Raw genomic sequence first — 22,329 nt, forward strand, 5'->3', positions numbered from 1 at the left:
CTTCAGTGTGAACCTGAACGAAGACATAATGTCGTGGTTTAAACCCAGCTGGTAATTCAGTACGACGCAGTCTGTCTCTCACTCCCCACCCTTCCTCCCCCCTGGCTCCTGGAGGGATAGGGAGGAGAATCAAAAGAATGTAACTCCCATGGGTTGAAATAAGAACAGTCCAGTAACTAAGGTATAACACAAACCACTACTGCTGCCACCACCAATAAGAATAATGATAAGGGAAATAATAAGGGAAGAGAATACAACCGCTCGCCCCCCACCGACCGATACCCAGTCCGACCAAGCAGTGACCTAGCCCTTCTGGGTAACTGCCCCCAGTTCACATACTGGGCGTGACGTGCTGTGGTATGGAATACGTCTTTGGCTAGTTTGGGTCAGGTGCCCTGTCTTTGCTTCCTCCCGGCTTCCCCTCCTCCCTGGCAGAGCATGAGACTCACAAAGTCCTTGGTCAGAGTAAATGTTACTGAGCAACCACTAAAAAATTGGTGTTATCAGTGTTGCTCCCAGGCCAAAAGTCAAAAAACACAGAGCTGCACCAGCTACTAAGAAGGAGAAAAATGACTGCTACTGCTGAATCCAGGAGACTTAACTAACCGTTTAGGTATAGAAAAGAAGTTTATTGAAACTAGGACTAACAAAAATGTTAACATTATTTTGTGTATGTTCCATCAAAACCATTTGTTATGCTATGGAATTTAATGACTCAAAATAGAAGGGATAAATAGTCTAAAAATATAGAATTGACTAAACTGAAAGTGAAATGAATATTTTTAATTAATAAGCATGTCAAATAGGTAGTATGAGTAAGGCCATACAAATATGTTATCTTAAACTATTTCTGTAATATGATGACTTGTTGTTCACATTTGCTGTTGGTATTGTGTACTTTGAATGCAGTGACAGTATTAATTTAAAGACAAAAAAGACTGTTAAGATTGCCTTCTTTTAGAAAGATTATAACAGTTTATTAGACTTTACAGCACTTTAAAGAAGACACTTCTGAAGTATAAATAAAAATTGTATATTTAAACCTAAAAATCAGGGTTTCTGCAGCACAGTACATTTACAGCAATGTAAAAATTTGTTAGCATTAATATCAGCACTCTTGAACTAAAAACGTCAGGGCTTTTTGCTGGAGGGCTGACTATGCTGGTAACATGATATTTGGATCATAAAAATTCATTATAAAATGCAAATGTAAAATTCATGTGTTCTGACTTTCGGATGTTAGCACGTGAGCCTTGTTTTATTGCAGCAGGGTACACATCAGCTCCTGAAACTGTGAAGGGAACTACATATTGCATATAGCCAGATCCTATACCGAGATCCATACCCTGGAGGGTAGCTCGTTCCAAGCCTGTGGCACTCTTCATAAACCAAAGAGTTTGCGCATTAGTGGAGCATGTTACAAAAGTGGACTCTTAAGTCATGGAAATTTTGATGATGGCTGTAAGAAGGCCATGATTCCTTTGTGGCACAAGTTACTCTATATGGGGGAAAAGTTGATCTATTTGTGATGAGAGGGATTTATTCCAGCCCTCTTGGCAAAGCTTTAATTTCACTCTGGGAAAAAAGCAGGTGTCTTTTTCTTTCAGGCAAATTTCACAAGAAGATAAAAACTGGGAAACAAATATTCAGGAACTCCAGAAAAAAGTAAGTAGACTACAGTTTTTCTCAGTATGTGTGCACCTATGCCTTTACACAGAGTGTTTTGAATCTAATGCAAATTAATAACTTTCAGGATAGCAGAAAAGCTGTCAGGCAAGCTGGCTGGCTTCTCAGTGGGATGGGGTTACTAAGCCACATTGTGAGGTTTTGTTAGGTTTTATACTTTTGTCCCTTAGAAAAATATAATTTAAACAATCAGTAAATGAATCAGCAGTGTTTTGTTGGTCAGAAAGACTCAGAAGGTGTCAAGAGGTTGTTTATAACCGTGATGCGTGATTATAGGGTACACTCCTGCTGATGTACTGAATACTGTAATACACTGTTCGTGACATGCCTGCTTTATTACTTACAGAAGGATAAACCACTTGGATAAATCCTGTTCTCTTTGATGTGCACACATTAACACTGGCTAAGTATGTTGAAGCTGGGTCTGATGAAATGTAAACTCTGTAGTGGAATTAATTACACCTAAATTTAGTTGTCTAAATGTCACATCCTTCCACCTCACTAGCATCACTAATGAATCCAGGACTGTGTTTGGGAGCTCAAGTCCTTGACTGGGACATCACTGTCCTATCTGTCACACCAAACCAGAACAAAACCAACAGAATTTCTTATTAGGTTTTACACTTTTTTCAAGGCATTGCATTAAAGACAACCTTTTTAAAGATCAGAGACTTACTTACTTGTACTTTAGTAGAGCTTTGAAGTATGTGAATCGAGGTCAGGACTCAGGGTGAGAGATGGTGATTCCCTTGATTGGTACCAAATTGAAATGAGATCAGAGCAGAGAAGCAGAGGCATGGTGGAAAGCACTGGGTCTGAGGGTGAGAACATGAGGAAGTCAGAACAGGGGTGCAGGAGCTGGGCAAGGAATTCTAAAAGCTCCATAAAGATTATGGGCTTGGCATGCCCATGAGAGTTGTGCAGGAGGCATGAAAGATCTTAACCTCTAGTCTAGTTTATAGGTTTTCAAAGCATAAGTGCAAAAAGGGTGATTTTTGTCCAGCATCATGAAATCACAGAGTGCCTGGAGTGCCCTCTCTAGTAGGGAATCGCATTTCAACCCTACTTGTCCTACTGAAATGAAGTTGTGATGAGGGTAGCTAAACACAGCTGAGTGTATGCAAGCAGGTGCTAGCTACTTGTATCAGATCACATTTGGCAACATGTTCATGTTTTTTATAGGTATGCACGAAGTGCTTCAGTTCTAATAGTTCTGTCTTTTATGCTGAAGAGGAATACACAATACAGGAACAGGAGTTTGCACTTCACACGTACTTTTGTGAACTCTATGCATAACAGATAGCTCCTTGTTTAATGCAGTTATTATTTTTCCCTCCCTGTCTACAGCACAGAATAACAGACAAAATTCTTCTCATCAAATGCCTGACTGTGCTTGGATGCGTTATTCTTATGTTTTTTCTCAACTCATTTGTTCCAGGCATCTACCTAGATCTCGGTAAGTTCCATAGTTTTGTTCTAAGTAAAACAACCAATCTCTCCAAAAACAATGGTAATATTTTTCTGTGTCTGGATCTTTTCAGAAAGCCCTTTTCCATATGCCTCTGCCCTTGCAATTCCACCAGGCCAATCAGAACAGCAGTTTCTCAAAACAGGTATTTGAAATGCAGTCACTCCCCAGTTGCCGCAGGAGGAACAACAGAGTGCTCATGACTTCATTTCCCTGACTTCCCAGTGCTAATGAGCTGGCTAAACATTGCATAATGAGCAAGTTTGACCTTGGCATTATTGGTCTGTAGGCTTGAGTCAATAAAGATATAAAGATCAGAATATAACCCATGGAAGAACAAAAAAGTAGTATGGCTTTATTTCTTGGGTATAGATAACTCTTTGTATAATTTCCAGTCTCCATTAATTTATTACCAGAATAAATCATCCTCCAAAATAAAATCAGGACGACATTGTCTGTGTGTGAAATGAAAGTAACTGTATACATACTTTCTATGTATAGACCTATATGTGCTATATGTGCAGGTTTTTACACAGATAGTTGTATACCTATATGAGAACAGGTGCTGCACATCCAGAAACAAGAACCAAATTAACCTTTACGTTTAACCAAAAGACAGCCATAAAACCTATTTGTGCATCGCCCTATAAAAAGTTACAAATAATTTTTTTGGCTGCTGAACATTTGAAATGTATGGAATGTCAGATTTATTTTTTTTTCATGCAGTCTGAATACCCCCACTGTGTACATTCATCACAGTGGCTGAAAGATGTAAGCCTTGAAGAGGAATAGCTTATGACCAATAAATCGAAGAATCAATCATACATAGATACTACATTGGAATCCATTTTGGTTATGCTCAGTACAGAGCTAGTTATAGCTGCACAATGGTGATCAAATTGTAAACAAGACCTTCCATATCTACTGCTGACACCTCTGGTGTATTGACTGGTTTAGAAAGGTACCAGTAGCAGAAAGTTTTTCTCTGTGCTGTGACCTAGGGAAGGAAGCACCAGTGTTGTGTGTTGTTCGCACCAGTGAGAGGATATGGGCAGCTATGTCTGGAGGAACATGTTTTAATAAATGTAGCTTTGCTGCTAAATGCATTTATTCCAGGGACTGATCCCCAGCCCTCAGGCCTTAGAAGTGCAGGGTGGCTTGTGTTCACACTGCTCAGATTTTGCCCCTCCAGAGCAGACTGGCTGTATCTCCACAGCACAGCACCTGGCCCCGTGTTTCCTCTTGACATTGTATGTATGGGATAATTAATTTTTAGGTTTGCAGCAAAGGCAGTTTGGTAGCCTAGCATAGCTGTGTTTTAAGATTATGAGGCTGAGGGCATATACTGCATTATCTGGTACATGTGATGGAGTTTGAGTGCATGGAGCCAGCCACTAGGAACAGAGACCCAAACCTGATCCAGACTTATTCATGCTGTTGTTTGGGTGTGATACCTGAAGTCAGTTCTCTCCGGAATTGCACCTTTGTTTATTTTTGGCTTAGATGAAACAAACGGGGTCACTGCCAAAGAGTCTGGGAGCAAAGCAGCTTTTACACTAGAGGGACTCTGGAGAACTAGGAACCCTCTGTGGACTTCAGCTAAGCAGTTATCAATGTTAACTCACCCAGCAAATCCTTGTTGGCATGCAGTGGTAGTCCTGGTGCCCAAAGCAGTGTGAGTTTAGGAAAGGGGTTGCGTCACCCAGGCTTTCTTCTCCGTTTCAGCCAGTGCTGTGTGGCAGCTGCTATAGCAGCTTGCCTGTTCCAAAGTATTTGTCATGGAAATGGGTGATTTCAGCCTATAAAGATTTCTGGCTGACATATTTTAACAGCAAAAGTGCTATATTACTAAGGTGTAGGAAGATGCAGAAATTGAAGATATTTGAGGTCATTTGAAGTCACAGTGGCTAAGAATATAAGGAAGGCATTCACATCAATAATTTAAGAAATCAATTTCCAGGCTTACTTTTCTGTTTCAGGTGAGTGCGAACCGAAGCATGTAGGATTTATTAAATTAAACCCAACATCTATGAGTGTTTTTGAAAAGCCAGTCAGTAAAGACCACATAGCAGTGGCTGTATATGCTGCTGGTAAGATATTCTTTCAAAACTGCAAGCAGTTGGAGTCAATACTAGAAGAAACTTAGTAACTGATGATTGGTTTTGTCTTACTTCATGTCAGTAAAATAGATGAAAACAAATGGCATGGTTGGCAGGCAATGCAGGCTTCTATTATTCACTAGCTGGTCTTCAGCTGCAACCTTGAAAGTAAATAGGTGCTCCATGTGTTCTGTGTAATTTCTTCATGCTCTGTACTCGTGGCAAACCTCTCAGATTAATGAATAAATGTTATTAAAGCGTATATGTAATTTCTATGAACAATTAGTGGAACCTGTAAACTTCTACTGAAATCTCATTGGTTCCTGAATTCCACTATCTTGATGATAGCTGTCATTTATCATTACTGAAGTAGTGCCACTGTGAATCTCTTGTGAATTTTAGTCCTCCAGTGCATGGAAATGAATTTCTTAAAATACAGTACATCTTGTACTCTGGTGGTTTGGGTAAATTTGTTCAATATGTTTTTCTCATAAAAATGAATGTAGATTGTAGTTCAGTGTTTAATTTTCTACAAGAATAATGTTTTATATGGAGGCTGAAGTGTCAGGAATCTAATAACTTTTAATTGCATTTGGTAGAGAGAATTAGAAAGATTATAGAATTCTTTATCAGTCCCCAGCCTTGATCCAATTTTTCCGTTATGAACTTGGAATCATTAATATAATTTGAGGGAACTGACATTTTAATTTAAATAATAAAATTTGCATACTTAGCTGCCTTTTCAAATGCAGAACATTTTCCTATTCAGTTTTCTTGTACCTGTTCATCAATTTATTTAGTCTAATTCTGTGAAATATCTATGTTAATGAAAGATTGATACCAAGACTTTAAATGAACAGATATGGCAAACTTGAAGATTTCTACAGTGCTTTCATTCATGCCCCTGGGACTTGATTTTATTGATAAAGCATTGATAAAACACCTGAGAGAAGATGAAAAAAGATCAAAGTAAAGCCCCTTTGGGGATTGTACCTGGCCCCTATTTTGACTCTAACTCTTAGGCAGGCATGTCTAGAGCTTTGAACTACAGTGAGAATCCCCAAGAGAGACAAAAGATTTTAAAAGTAAAATAAAGCAAGATTCTGTTAAAATGTAAACTAGATTTTTTTCCCCCTTTTTAATAGAGGGTGCTTAAAGTGAATGGATCAGAAAGAATACACAAAATTAATTTGTGACCTACTTCTTTTTTTTTTCTGTGGGGCAGGTCCTTCCTCTTTGGTTTGGTTTCAGTCAGCTAAATGAGTTGCTGAGCTGTTGTGACTCTGCAGCTTCTCCTAGTATCCCTGAAGAGGGACCCATCACCTCTGTGGCCCTGCTTTCGTCTTCCCCTCTCAGTGATCGCTGCACACAATGCAGGCATGCTGCTTCTTGTGGCCTGCCTTGCTCTTGCTTCCTTCCACCTCTGGAAGCCTCTTTCTCAGGGCCAGGCTGAGTGATTTCCAAGGCAGAGGAAGGTCCTCTCCTCCTTTTAGAAGGTTGCAACAGATTCTGCCTCTCTCACGTCCAAGAAACAAGGTTCTAACTCGAGAGAAAACAAGATATATTGCCTGTTTCAGAGAAGAGATGCTATCTGTTTTGCCTGCAGAATGCTGGAAGCTGGGCAGCTATGACAGGAGAGATGTAATTTTATGTTGCCTTATTTTTATGTTCATTCCCACATTATTGCTGCTGCTTTCCCTCTTGGAGACAGGACGCTTGCATAGGTGAAATTATTGTCACCTATGGCTGTTCTCATGTTCCTTTGATGAATTAATTATTTATGCAAGGGGACAGGTAGAGATTTTTGGATTCACTGAATTCTTTCATGATTTAGGACTGCTATTTGCTCAACCCCCAGTGGAAGACAGAGGTTCAAATCATAAACCTTGAGGGGTTATCCTGTTTTTTTTTGCTTCTTCACCTATTGCCTGAGATCATTCTGGTATTGTTGGTGCCATTTGGTGATTCATCTGAACTATAAATGTCTAATTCATTAAATGATTCACCTTACTTCACTCCTTATATGCCAGAAGGCATCTTCTCATGCTATACCAAGTTTTAGTCATAGATACTTAAAAACAAAACCCACAACAGCTAGATGAGCATTTGGCTTAGTAATTGATTGTTTGGGGGTTTCACTGCTAATTAAATTCAATTTTGCTATTACTAACCAAAACAGTGTTAGCAAAAACCCAAACTTATGAACTTTTAATAATTTATGCTTTTATTCTTTTAACTAGATAACATGATTACTGTGACCTTTCTGGGTACCATGACCAGTTCTATAAATCAGCATGCACTTCTGTCAAGCAAACATCCTAAGTCTAAATTTTCCATGTTGTCCTTTCTCTAAAGCTAATATCACTCAATATTTACAGACAAAGGTTATCTTGTTTCATGAGATCTCATTTATGTAGTTAAATCTAGTTTCTCTTGTCTTCTGTTTTTCACTGTGGTTTAACTTCAGTCTGTGGGCTTAGTCTGCAAATTCATATGTTTTTGAGGATGTGAAAGTCTCTTTTTGTAATTTATCTTAACTAGTTGTATCTTCCATCATTGAAACATCTTAAAACTGTGTCTGAAATAGTGGGAAAGTAGGGAAATAATTGTTTTCAATTAGTTTAAACTGGCTTCTGTTTGTTTGGTAGGGCACATTGTGCAGAGCATTAAAAGAGAAAAGTGTTCAGCTTCTGTCAATACAAAAGATTCCTGTTATATTGTCACTCCTTTGGATACCAGCTGTCATATTTCTGACTCATTTCCATAATTTACAGCAAAAATGTTGAAATTCACATGAGAAATTAAATGCCTTAATTGGAAAGGGCTTCAGCAGAACAAACCACCCTAAATCATGTCTACAGAGAATGTCATGCAAATTATAACAAAAGTTCTGTTTTAACCCTCGGAGAGGCATGACACCTTAAATTCAGGGAAATTAACTGGACTGGAAAGACGCCCAAGAATTCTAATAAGCCTTCCCCCACTCTGACTTTTACCTGTACCCTCAGACAGAGAATGTATGTGCATTTGAACCTGTGCTAAGAAGTTTCTTTAGAACGGTGGAAATGTCTTTAAACTTGGACCACTCTCTCACAGCTCTGTGAGAAAGATCTAGCCTGACAGCATGCAGCAGAACTTCTCAGGTCCGAAAGATTTATAAGTGGTCATGGAGAAAGAGCACAAGGCTGAGAAAGGTGTGGACAGATCCCATCAAGCTGAAAGGGGTGTTAATGTCGAAGCATCCATCAGACTCTTATTTTCACACTTTAAAATGTTATTCTGGAACTTTTTCTCATCTGCTATCAGTGATAAATAGATTAAACCATGCTTTGCTACTATCCTGTATAAAAGAGGAGTTGTATAAATCTAACACTGTTTACAAACTATAAAGTGATGTGTGTAGAAACAAACAACGCTGGCTAAAAATGAAGTGGTTTTACACATAGAGAGGGAGAAAAAGATTAAATATTCATATTTTGGAAATGTTTCAGATTAATTTGTGTGATGGTTAAAATGAAAGGCTCATTATAGAGCTACTCAATGTTGCTGAGAAGTTATTTTACAAAATGTTGGGAAAAAAAAACCCAAACGAGATCAATTTAATAGACTGGTGTATAATTGGTTAGTGTTTAAGAAAACAGAAAATACTGGTGAGACAGTCAGCTATTAAGCTATAAAATCTGGTGAATGACATAGATTTAAGAAAGTATAGGTTTAATGCCAAAAACCACATTGTTAAGTTTAGCACATCTCATATTTCACATCTTATATAATTATATGATCATGGCAAAAAGTGCACATTTGCTTTTTAATTTGTCACTGAATCTAACATTTACCTCCAGATTATCTAGGCTCAGTGATATTAATCAGTTTTAGTGAGGAGAGCTTGTAGGTATTGCCTGCTAAGTAATGGCTCCAGTGGTAATGAATTATCAATTGCATTTAAAGCTGTTACAACCAAGATTTTATTTCCCTTGTCTTTTTTGTTTTCCTTGTATTTTTATTTTATTTTAATACTTTGTAAAGCTTTCCAACATGGCTTAATATCTTAAGGAATGACATGCAAAACCTGGGAAGCAACATTTATAGACCTTTTATATAGAGCTAAAATATCACTAGAATAATCTGTCGTTGCCTGGAAACTCCTTCACCCATTTCAGTAAAGTAGATGGGTTTGGTCCCCAAAACATTTGGATTAGGGATGCCTTCTCTGTATATGGCAGAGAAAGTCGTCGTGGGGGATTTTAACTTCCCTGATGTTTGCTGGAAGGACTACTCGGCAACCCAGCCGCAGTCCAGGAGGTTCCTCCAGTGTATAGATGATAACTTCCTCATGCAAATGGTGGATGAGCCAACCAGGAGAGGTGCGCTGCTGGATCTCATCCTCACTAACAAGGAGGGTCTGATCGAAGCAGTGAAGGTTGAGGGCTGCCTTGGTTGCAGCGACCATGAGATGGTAGAATTCAGGATCTTGTGTCGTAGGGCCAGTAGAATAGCAAGTAGAATTGCAACCCTGGACTTTAACAGGGCAAACTTTGGCCTCTTCAAGCAATTGCTAGGGGAAATCCCATGGGCTAGGCTGCTTGAAGGGAAAGGGGCCCAAGATAGTTGGTTGACGTTCAAGGACTGCTTTTTCCGAGCTCAAGATCAGAGCATCCCGACACGTAGGAAGTCAAGGAAGAGGGTCAGGAGACCTGCGTGGCTAAATAGGGAATTGCTGGGTATGCTGAAGTGGAAGAGAAGAGTTTACAGGTCATGGAAGGAGGGGCTGGCCACTTGGGAGGAATATAAGGCTGCTGCTAGAGGATGTAGGAAGGCAGCTAGGATGGCTAAGGCCTCCTTGGAATTAAAGCTGGCGAGAGGGGTCAAGGACAGCAGAAAGAGCTTTTTCAAATACATGGCAGATAAAACTAACACCAGAGGCAATGTAGGCCCGCTGATGAACAGGACGGGTGCCCTGGTGACAGAAGATACAGAGATGGCAGAGTTACTGAATGCCTTCTTTGTCTCTGTCTACTCTGCTGGAGGCAGTCCTGAAGAGCCCTGTACCGTTAAAACCTCAGATGAAGACAGGTCAACGGAGCGGTCTGCCTTAGTCGATGAGGAATGGGTTAAAGACCAGTTGAGCAATCTGGACATCCATAAATCCATGGGTCCAGATGGGATGCACCTGCGGGTGCTGAGGGAACTGGCGGAGGTCATTGCTAGACCGCTCTCCATCATCTTTACCAAGTCTTGGGAAATGGGAGAGGTGCCTGAGGACTGGAGGAAAGCAAATGTCACTCCTGTCTTCAAAAAGGGCAAGAAGGAGGACCCGGGTAACTATAGACCGGTCAGCCTCACCTCCATTCCTGGGAAAGTGATGGAACACCTTATCCTTGGTGCCATCCTAAGGCATATCAAGGATAAGAGGGTTATGAGGGGCAGTCAACATGGCTTCACCAAGGGGAAGTCATGCTTGACCAATCTCGTAACCTTTTATGAGGAAATAACACGGTGGATGGATGATGGCAGAGTGGTGGATGTGGTCTACCTTGACTTCAGCGAAGCGTTTGACACAGTCTCCCACAGCATCCTCGCAGCTAAATTGAGGAAGTGTGGTCTGGATGATCGGGTAGTGAGGTGGACTGTGAACTGGCTGAAGGAGAGAAGCCAGAGAGTTGTAGTCTATGGGGCTAGTTGGAGGCCTGTATCTAGTGGAGTACCTCAAGGGTCGGTACTGGGACCAGTATTATTTAATATATTCATCAATGATTTAGATGAGGGAATAGAGTGTACTATCAGCAAGTTTGCTGATGACACTAAGCTGGGAGGGGTGGCTGACACGCCAGAAGGCTGTGCTGCCATCCAGCAAGACCTGGGCAGGCTGGAGAGCTGGGCGGGGAATAACTTGATGAAATATAACAAGGGAAAGTGCAGAGTCCTGCATCTGGGCAGGAACAACCCCAGGTTCCAGTATAGGTTGGGGAACGACCTCTTAGAGAGCAGTGTAGGGGAGAGAGACCTGGGGGTCCTAGTGGACGACAGAGTGACCATGAGCCGACACTGTGCCCTTGTGGCCAAGAAGGCCAATGGCATCCTGGGTTGTATTAGAAGGGGGGTGGTTAGTAGGTCGAGAGAGGTCCTCCTTCCCCTCTACTCAGCCCTGGTGAGACCTCATCTGGAATATTGTGTCCAGTTCTGGGCCCCTCAGTTTAAAAAGGACAGGGACCTGCTGGAGAGAGTCCAGCGCAGGGCAACTAAGATGATTAAGGGAGTGGAGCATCTCCCTTATGAGGAAAGACTGAGGGAGCTGGGTCTCTATAGTTTGGAGAAGAGGAGATTGAGGGGTGACCTTATTAGTGTATATAAATATATAAAGGGGGAGTGTCACGAGGATGGAGCCAGGCTCTTCTCAGTGGCAAACAATGATAGGACAAGGGGCAATGGGTACAAACTGGAGCACAAGAGGTTCCACTTAAACTTGAGAAGAAACTTCTTCTCAGTGAGGGTGACAGAACACTGGAACAGGCTGCCCAGGGAGGTTGTGGAGTCTCCTTCTCTGGAGATATTCAAAACCCGCCTGGACACGTTCCTGTGTAACCTTATCTAGGTGTTCCTGCTCCGGCAGGGGGATTGGACTAGATGATCTTTTGAGGTCCCTTCCAATCTCTAACATACTGTGATACTGTGATACAGTAGGTTCCCACTTTCAAAGTATCAGTGGTGATGTCATGCTTGTGATACTGTGGGCAAAAAGGGAATATTCCTAATACCTGGAGCTAAGAATTTATTGTTAGTCTAATTAGAAGTTGTATCAGTGTAAACAAAACACAACAAACAGTTATTGTTTGTCCTCTTATGATAATACATACACAGTCCAAATTAATTAATAAAAACCAATACTCAGTAACAATATACAATATACAGTTAAAAGTGTAAATATAAACCAACAAAACCCCAAAATACTCTCAATACCTTCCCTTATATTTTGATGTTAGGGTCACTCTTTGATGCTCTGCAGGGTGATAAGCTTCACAGCTTTGGGCTGAGTAGAGACACAACATATCGTTGGTATCTTCAGGTCTTTACAGAGATGAGTGTGTTAGGGTTCTCTTCCTCCTCTTTACCAGGAGGTGAGTAGTGTTGATGTTTTCTTTTTCCTTGTACTTGGGCACACTTGAGCCCATTTTTAATGTGTTTTTTAAAGCTTTACACTTCACTTTTTCAAATTTGGTTTTCAGCTTTGCGTTATACCCAATTTTATCATATGTGGTATGTTGTATGTATGTTACACACTTGTTTCTTCTGCTTTTGTTACCACTAAATGAGTTTTGATAGTCTCCTAAGTTTGCTCTGTTATCTATAAGTAAGTACAGTTGAGTTGCTGATAAACCTGGATCCTTTAGTATGATTAGATGCAGTCACTCATCCTGTGCACCCTTGTCTGCATCAGGTTCTTACTATTTTCCATTAACTCTCCACCTACATGAAGCTGTGACACTGCTTTCAGTGACTAAAGCGATTTCTTTAGTTCCTGACCTTATAATGGTAAACAGAACAATGAACTGTAGCATCCGACAAGTGTTCAGCCTAATGTAGTAAGATATAGTAAGTTTAGAGCCATGTTTTTAGGTAGTCTTCTTTGAAAGTCCTCATCACTTTCTGGAGATCCTTCCAGGTCCTTGCAGTTGTGCTTGCAGGGCTGATCTGCAGCCCTTTTCCTCAGGTGGTATAAGCTATAACTGTCAATGGAGTTTGGCATATTTAGTGCCTCCCTGCGTTTGCTTCATTCATCTGTTGATCATTTTGAGAGTAGTGAGACATTGCCTAGAGAAGTTATGATTGACCCATCCCTAGCAGTGTTCAAAGCCAGGTTGGACGGGGCTTTAAGCAACCTGGTCTAGTGGAAGGTGTTCCTGCCTATGGCAGTGGGGTTGGAACTAGATGACCTTTAATGTCCCTTCCAGGCCAAACCATTCTATGACTGTATAATTCTATTTTATCTGTTCCGGCATGCAGTGGTGTTGGTTTAAGATGTCTAGGACTTTTACATTGAGGTCAAGAAGAGCACTGCATGGGACTGACATGCTGGCCTCTGAGTATGTAGTATGGAGATTTGATTGCAGAGTGAAGATGAGAATTGTTGGTTTAAATTGAGAGTGGATGTAACCATTTAAGTGATATCTTTGATAGTGATGTTGAAAAAATCTTGAATAAGGGTTAAAAATAAATTATTATGTAATAATGAAAATGTTGAAATAGAGCTAAATCAATGCAGTCATATTGACTAAGATTCACAAAGTCTGGTTCAGATCTTATTTACCACCTCTTCTCAGCATAACACTTGGCTCCTGAAAATAAGAAAAATCTGCTTTCCATGATCCTTGCACTCTTAGTTTCCTACAGGATAGTTTTCAAAAATTCTGCTCTTGAAATTGCACAGTCATCTTTAAAAACATGTAATTAAGCATGGAAAATATCCTCAGTTGTTTCAGCTGCCCATACACATGACGAGAAAAAAAACAAGAACGGTAGGAGTTCTGCAGAAGCTGTGCTAGCAGATACTTTATTGCTTATTCCTGGAGAAGCTGACCTTTCCTTTATCTTGGTATTTGCATCTTCTCAAATTATTTTTGGTTCATAGGAGTCAACAAGGTTATGGCAATGGAGTGTGTTTATTTACAGTGACCTTTTCTGAGATAGGTCTGTAAATTTTTTAGCTTTATGGATTGGTGCAATATACACAGCTATATATCTGTCATCACAACCTCCCTGTAGATGCAGTGTCTAGCTATAGCAATCTCTAACTGTATTAAAGATAAAACAGTGCTTATCAGTTGACAGCAAGTATTACTTATAAACATTCAGCATGATTTCAGAATATATATTTTCAGGGATGCCTGATAATATAAAACAAATTACAGAAACTGAAATACAGGATATTTTAATTCACATTCACAACTGCTGATGAAATATATTCCATGAGTAGAGCAAGCACTACTGAAAATGTCTTTTTCACCCCAATATTTCTATATGCTTGTATAAGAGTATAATTGAGTATACGCTTTAGATAACATTAAAACTACACCATAGTATATGAAGGTCTGGCACATATCCTTTGGCTAAATTTGGAGGGGCCCTGGAGTTAGGCAGACTTCTGATTAAGCTGCTGGCACACAGCAATGGAATTCCTCCTATGTTCAGTAACGTGCTGTGTAACTAATTATGCAAAGGTAAGCACCAAATGTTTTTTTAGCTTGTAAGCCTATGTCATGGTTTAAGCCCAGCCACGCAGCCTCTCTCCCACTTTCCCTCTTCCTCCCCCCACCCCCGGAGAGATGGGGAGAATCGAAAGAATGTAACTCTCACGGGTTGAGATAAGAACAGTCCGGTAACTAAGGTACAACACAAACCACTGCTGCTGCCACCAATAATAACAATTATAAGGGAAATAACAAGGGAAGAAAATACAACTTCTTACCACCCGCAGACCAATACCCAGCCCGACCAAGCAGTGACCTAGCCCTTCTGGATAACTGCCCTCAGTTTTACGTACCGGGCATGACGTGCTGCTGTATGCAATACCTCTTTGGCTAGTTTGGATCAGGTGTCCTGTCTCTGCTTCCTCCCAGCTTCCCCTCCTCCCTGGCAGAGCATGAGACTCCCAAAGTCCTTGGTCAAAGTAAACGTTACTGAGCAGCCACTAAAAACATCGGTGTTATCAGCGTTGTTCCCAGCCCGAAAGTCAAAAAACACAGCGCTGCACCAGCTACTAAGAAGGAGAAAAATGACTGCTACTGCTGAACCCAGGACAGCCTATAGTGGACATTGTGGGTTAATAGGGTTTCTGCAGTTCACAAAATGTTACTGTGGCCATTTTGACAAATAGGTAATTGTCAAGATCGCAAAAAAAAAGAAAAAAGCATATCATGGTTTGCTCAGTAACAAATGTTTTAAAAAAAACAGTGTGTCCATTTTTTGCAGATAGGAGTATTGTATTTCCATCTGGCAGAAGCTGGTCTAGCTGATTAGAAAAAACCCTCTCTACTTGCTTCTCAGCCACTATAAATCTGTGACCCTGTATATTGTGTCACCTGAAGGTTCCTCACTGCTATTACACCTCCTCTTCACTCCCTTTTGTCCTGCCCACTACCGTTGTGATAAACAGGTTTCTCTCTGCCCTCTGAAACAGCCTGGTATCTACCCAATGACTTGCCAGGACCCCTTTAATCTTCTTATTTTAGAGCTAAATGTCTTAGATTCTTTAAATTTTTCCTCAAAAGCCAACTTTTCAGAGTGTTGATTGGGCTTACTTCTCTGCCTTGGATTTCCTAATGGATATGCATCTTAAAGTGTGTCTTGTCAGGGTTTACCAGGGATAAAGAGATCAGAGATTACTTTGCAGGGTTTACCATTTATGGTTCTGGTTCTGTATTTCAGTGGGTTATTAGGATCAGATCTGATCCACTGTATTTCTTGAGTCTTTTCTGCAAGACTTAGGTGTCCAGTTGCTTCCCAGCCTGGATTTGTACAGTTTTAAATCTTTTTGCCTAAATGTAGTACCCTGTGCCCATCTTTTTTGAGGAGCGTGCTGCTTTTCCCAGGCTAGCACTGAGATCATGCAATGTTATCCTGGCTTTGGTTTCCAGTGCAAACGTCTCAAGTGCCATTTCAGTTTCCACAAACAAATGAAACTTCTGTGCGCCCTCATTGCTCAATACCTTATTTCAAATTCTTTGCACGTAAAGTGAACATACAGTGTCTACATGTTCACATTGTTAGGAGGAAGCTTATTATGCTTTTCAGCTGGTAGTAGGTCAGACAAAATTACTTTTACTAAAGAATACATTTTTTTCTTAATGAGCATTTGAAAAGCCTACAGATTACACAGTAATTTTTTTCTTTCATTTCTTTCTCTTTCACCTACCTTCCTCCCACATATTCTATACTTGTATTGGGTTCTATTAGATTATTTTCTATTTTCAAGTTCTTCTGCTTGATTATTTCAAAATAAGGTGTTTTTTTTAAATAGGATTGCAATTGTATTCTTCTCATCATGTGCTATTTATTGTTCCAATGGTGGTTCTCCCTGCTGGGTAAGTGTATGAGAAAAGCAGAGCACTAAAGCTATTTCTACTGTACTTTTTTTCCTCCCAAGCAGAAGACATGGGAATCTTTTCTATGAAGAATGCATTATAAATTTGAAGGGTGCATTTTACAATAAAATTTAATTTTATTTTTGCTAAAATAAATAGAAACCCTCACAGTCTTCAACAGCTACGAAAGCAGTGCAGATATGGAATTTAGATTCAATTTCTCTCCGTGTTATATTTCCAGAGCATCAATTATTGGCACTGAGAAGCAGTAAAGGAAATGGTCTGTGGAACCATAAATGGGCTTTGCTTTCACTATAGTAATGAGAAGTTATTTTTTGAAATTATTTCTATTTCTCTTCCTGGTTCTCTTTCGTGGCCCAGTAAGCTAGAAAATAAATGAAGAGAGAGGCTAGTCTTTAATGTATCTTAGTGCTTTCAGTTCTTCAAAAAGGAAGAAATGCTTCAAATAGAACCCCGGGCAAATGCAAAACTACTCAAATATATGAAACACTGATACAGTATGTTCACTGTCATGAACATACTTAGAAAGTCCTTGGAAAAAACTTAGAAAACCTGCAGGCTGCCACTAACATTGCAGTTAAATTTGACGCGCAATTTGGCAGAGAACAGTTAGTCAAGAAGTTACGGCATACACTAACTACTGTGGCCTTCAGGCTGTGGAAGAAGACTTTATTCTTGTCCAGCTGTGGGGGTGCTTGAAGTCAAACCATGGTATTAAAGGGTGTTGTGAACAAACATCTTGATGAAGTCCCCCAGATGCCTCAAGAGACTCCCTCCTTCCTCCTCTCTTCTCTGCGCTCTGAGAGGTGGGTAACAGCAAGGAAAATAAATACACTCCAAATAGGCCATGTATGTAGACTGAAACAAGCTCTTGCAGCCAGAACTGGCAGCTGCAGTATTTGAGCCTCTGGAGAGCTGTACTTGCTGGAGCACTGCAGGAAGACACCTCCCTTGTCTGTCCATATTCCTAAGCAACAATACTGTAAGGCAGGGCACTGTTCTGTCCTGCAGAGCTGCATGTCTGGACCTAATGCATGCTGATAACACTTCATGGTGCTAGAAAATGCCTGCTCTATATACTTTTTGTGCAATTCAATTATATTTCATTAGCTTTAGTGAATAATTATCTCCATATTGCACGTTCAAGTTGTTTGTTTTGTTTTTGAGGCAGGAGGGTAGAAATAACGCCAAGATATTATTACAGATTGTTCCAGAACTATTGAGAAATTGCTGATCTTTAATTTTTCACTTCATCATACTTACATGCAAAATGTGTGTGACAAAATGTAATGTTGTCTCTTACATTTGTGCAAAATAGCAGTAAAATTCTGCTACTAAGCTCCTGATCTGCACACATCTGCTTCCCCTTTCAGTATTCCTTTTACAGGACTTGCCATCATCTTTATTTGTTTAAGGAGGAATTGGGCCCAATGTTCTTTACTGGAATTTAGAGAACAGCCAACACAACAGAAGAAAGTAAGGCAGTGCATTTCCATGACCCCTTTGTGTTCAGAGCAAATAATTATTCATTTGCATAGAGACTCACTTTGTTTTTGGAAAGACACTAAATCAATTATGCTAGAAAAAAGGCATGGTATGTAGGAACTGACAGTTCCCTCTTCACTTTCTTTTGCTACTTTGGGAACTCTGGTAGCACTCCTGTCCCTGTGGTTGTAACTGGTTTTGCAGTGTCTATATATATACCCGGAGTCCAGTGCACAAAAAAGCCCCAAAACCCACACATTTTCAGTTTGTGCTGGAATCCAGCATTCATCCACAGTAGCATGAGTATTACCACTCTTAGATCATTTCTGGAGTCTCTGTCTAGTGAGTGGTAAAATGCCGTACTTCATAAGGAAATTAGCAGGAAGCAGATTTGCATCATGTCAGCTTTTCTGTCTTTTGAGGTGAGCAGAGTGTGCTGTGAGACATGGTTCTTGGATCCAGTAAGGCGTTCAGGTCAGATTTTACTCAAAATCTGTATTGCGATCTATGTAGAAGCTGAAGCTACAAAATTTGGGATACAAAATTCCTTCATTTTTCATTTCTCTGCTTAGTTTTGGTTTTGTTTCCACTTATATGGTGGTATTTCTGCTGACAAGCCATTACATTTCCTAGTCTTTCATATTTGCCCCCTTACAAGGATTTCCCTGCATCTCCCCCTACATTAAGTTTGCACCAGGCTAAAGCAAAATTTGTTGTGAAAGCCACTTATTCAGGGAAAAGCAATGCTGCTGTGTGAAAGCTTTATAAGAAGAATGGTCATGGGGAGAGAGCTAGACAACAGAGGAGTCTTTTGTAGTGCTGGAAAATCTGGTTTCAGCCAAGCAGAGGGGGCAGAAGCCGGGTTAGTAGCATCAAAAGCAAATTTGAACTGGGAAGAAGATGGCACTTGGAGATGATTGAAAGGACAGGAGTGGGTAAATGGCCAAAGAGTTTGGTGGCACTGAGAGCGTTTTGGTTTTGGAGCCAAACAATGCAAGAAGTATGATTTCACTGTGGCACAAATACCACAGCAGAATATAAACCCACCTCGAAGCATGATAAGCCAGAACTAGTGCAAGCTGGTTTACATCTCCTTACCACGCAGACCAGCCAGAGTAACTCCTTAGCTGCTGGTTTTGGCCTTCAGGCAGGTCTGGCTGCCCACACTGAGCTGCAGTTTTTTCAGCAGACCTTCCTTACTGATCACACTTAACCTGAATTTCTCATTTAAAGAGTGCAGTGTGTCACTGAAAGCTCCTAAAATATACTTGAGAGAGCAAAACGCATTCTTTGATTACGGAATATTTATGTTACACTTTATAGATTTTTTTGGGGAAAAATAAACATTTACAGCTTCATGAAGAGTAAGGTCCTTTGGGGCCTTTAATTATTTTATATTTGAATAGGATTTAAATGGAATATAGCTTAATTTTAAACAGTTGGATGTTTTTTGATCTCTTTTTTGATCTCTTTCTTATCATAACTCAAATGGAAAAACTCTTATGCATAAACTGTAAATTGAATGGCCTAAAATTTTGTGAAGCAGTCTTCTATCTCTGAATTTTCTTACAGTTGCTGAAGGCTTTTGGAGAGGGCTCACTTTATTCATCTATCTACTTCATAGCAGGAGCCTATTCTACCTAGGTCACATTTACTATTTGATTATAAGTTTGTGACTTAAAGTTATTTGCCAGCAGGGATTGTTATTCTTCTTTCTTCCTCATTTTTTCTGCACTTCTGTGAATCCATCACTTTCTGACTGTGAATATATGAAATAGGATGAAGCGTATAAAATAGTCACGACAAAGAAATAACTTGAAGCAGTGGCAGGATTATTTCTATGGCATTAAAAAAACCACCAAACAACAAACCCTTAAATTATGTAACTTAGGGTTTTGTGTAAAAAAAAAAAAATAAAAAAAATTCATCTGCTATTTAGGAAAAAAATAGAGAAGAAAGACAATTTTCCTCATTCTGAGGAAAAGTCCACCCAACCCCTTTTTCTTTCGTATCTGAAATCCCATTCTATTTTTTAAGATAAATGTGCCAGAGGAATCAAACAGCTAAAGTATTTTAACTGTGCAGAGAGAAAATGAGCCTTGCTTGGACCAGAGATCTGTTAATTATATTCTCTGGCTGATTTTGCATTTGATTTGCATTTACTTTCAATCAGTTACTTATATATGTGCCTTAAATCACTTCAGGATGTATAGAGGGATCCTGTCTGGAGGAAGCCTGTTCTGCTATTGAAAGTCAGTTTCTCTTCTGTTTTAAAGAGATATTCCTTTCCTCTATTTATCTTCCTGAGCAGGTAGCCAGTGAATCTTCAAGGCCCTGGGGCGGCAGCTAGCCTGTCAGGTGATCCAGAATCCTTCAGTTTGCTTCATAAACACCTAAAGATTTCTCTGTGATTCAACCATTGATTATTGGGGTAACCCAAATGTGCCTTATTTGCCATTTTCCTTTTCTAATTTATTTTAATTCGAAAGCAGAGACCATTCATCGTGCAGTATCTGTGAATTTTCCCTGTTACAGAGTCACTCTGAAAAGGGCAAGACTCTTAACTTTTACTTTGGTAACCCATAAGAAGTCTGTTAAGTGTAAAGTGTTCTCTCTCTTTCTCATGCAGGCTGGATTGCCATGTTGGGAGCCATTTGGCTGCTTGTGCTAGCAGACATCCATGACTTTGAGATGATACTGAACAGAGTTGAGTGGGCAACCCTCCTTTTCTTTGCAGCATTGTTTGTTCTCATGGAGGTAATACTCTCTGATTTCTAAAGCTTGAATAGTTACAGCCGATTTCAAGTGTGAATTATGTGCCTCTGCATATTCAATCTCACTGGAATATTGTAGATTGAATGTAGTCATGGTAAAATAGAGAGAAATTGCAGACTGGTGGAAGCTGGCTGAACATCTTTGATATTTAATTTTTCAATTTAAGCTTGGTATAACTCATTCTCCTTCTGCTGCATTTGGTGAATATATCTGACATGATCATTTTTATATATGTGGAATTTTAGTTTCCAGGTATGTTGGCAATCTATGTGTGCATAGTTTATATGTATTTATGTGTTTGTTTTGCAATTATTTAGACAAGTGATAGGAAAAATAAAAGAACAAATATAAACTAGAGGTGGAAAATGTTCCTAATGATGTCTACTGCATGCTGGCTACCAAATGGCCTAAGACATTTCATGGCAGTATTGATAGTTTTGATAGGTTTGATAGGATAACATCACTGAATTTCAGATTGGAACTGCAATTTAAAAAGATACTCACTACTTGAAATGCCTAGCTATCTTGCTGTGTAGTTTCTGTGTGTTTGTGTGCTTGACTATCGGACACAATCCAGCCATGCTTGTACCCCATTTTATTTCCTGTTTAATGCTTTTGTATAGCTTGAGAGGATTTATTTTTACACCAACTGTTTGGATAATTCTTTGTATGAATACTCATATTTATTGGCCAATTAGGCTTCTATAATGCTCAGTAGTTTTCAGTACTAATTTGCTGGCTTTAAATGATGTAATAATATTCTATAAACATGACTGACAAAACCCAAGTGACCACTGGCACTGCCATGGCTAGTGAATTGTCTGAGTGAGCAGCCTGGGAAAAGCCTGCAAGAACAAATTTACTCACACAACCTCCTTCCCCTGCTTCCAGTAACTGCAGAGACACCTTAAATTTGTAAATTGGGATCTACTAAAAAATCATCAACAGTAAAAGGGACAAAATTTGAAACAATACAGAGAATAATCCAGCTAACTCTAATTAATGCCAAACTGGAAGTCAAAATCCAGTAATCTCTGAGAAGATGAATGGAAATTCAGATTAAAAGGTTTGGTTTCAAGCTACTAGGCTCAAAATCCACCAGAAAATATTGATTTATTGTACACCCATTAGTACAGGCAACTTTTTGTTCTCTACCTTACCAGGCTGTATGTATCTTTGCATTTTCTAGCTCTTCTAGGGAATCCATACTGAAGCCATGTTCTTTTTTTTTTTTTTTTTTTTTACTGCTGCTGTAACAGCATATTAATTGCATTCCCTGATGTATTTATTGTTTTAGCTTGGATTGAATGTTTTTGATTTTTATTTCTATGCTGTGTGACTGCACAGTAACTTAGTAAAGCAGACAGGAAGTTATTTGCCATTTAGCAAATAGGGATGCTGGGGAGGGACTCATCATTAGGGACTGTAGTGATAGGACAGGGGGTAATGGGTTAAAACTTAAACAGGGGAAGTTCAGATTGAATATAAGGAGGAAATTCTTTACTGTGAGGGTGGTGAGGCACTGGAATGGGTTGCCCAGGGAGGTTGTGAATGCTCCATCCCTGGCGGTGTTCAAGGCCATGTTGGACGAGGCCTTGGGTGATATTGTTTAGAGCGAGGTGTCCCTGCCCATGGCAGGGGGGTTCGAACTTGATGATCTTAAGGTCCTTTCCAACCCTAACTATTCTATGGTTCTATGATTCTATGATTTACCGTC

General features: G+C 39.8%; 1 protein-coding gene across 1 annotated transcript in view; it reads left to right on the forward strand.

The window, feature by feature from the left end:
• OCA2 (OCA2 melanosomal transmembrane protein) overlaps window positions 1-22,329 on the forward strand; it is a 189,680-nt gene that overhangs the window by 106,078 nt on the left and 61,273 nt on the right. Inside the window, exons 17-19 of the mRNA XM_061377887.1 lie at window positions 1,608-1,665; window positions 3,034-3,142; window positions 20,467-20,594. Of these exons, the coding sequence (XP_061233871.1) occupies window positions 1,608-1,665; window positions 3,034-3,142; window positions 20,467-20,594 (295 nt within the window). The remainder of the gene's footprint in view (window positions 1-1,607; window positions 1,666-3,033; window positions 3,143-20,466; window positions 20,595-22,329) is intronic.

The sequence above is a fragment of the Neopsephotus bourkii genome, unplaced genomic scaffold, assembly GCF_033783945.1.
Source record: "Neopsephotus bourkii isolate Nb327-2 ecotype Australia unplaced genomic scaffold, CSIRO-AGI_Nbou_v1 NB_1760, whole genome shotgun sequence".
Classification (NCBI taxonomy): Eukaryota; Metazoa; Chordata; class Aves; order Psittaciformes; family Psittacidae; genus Neopsephotus; species Neopsephotus bourkii.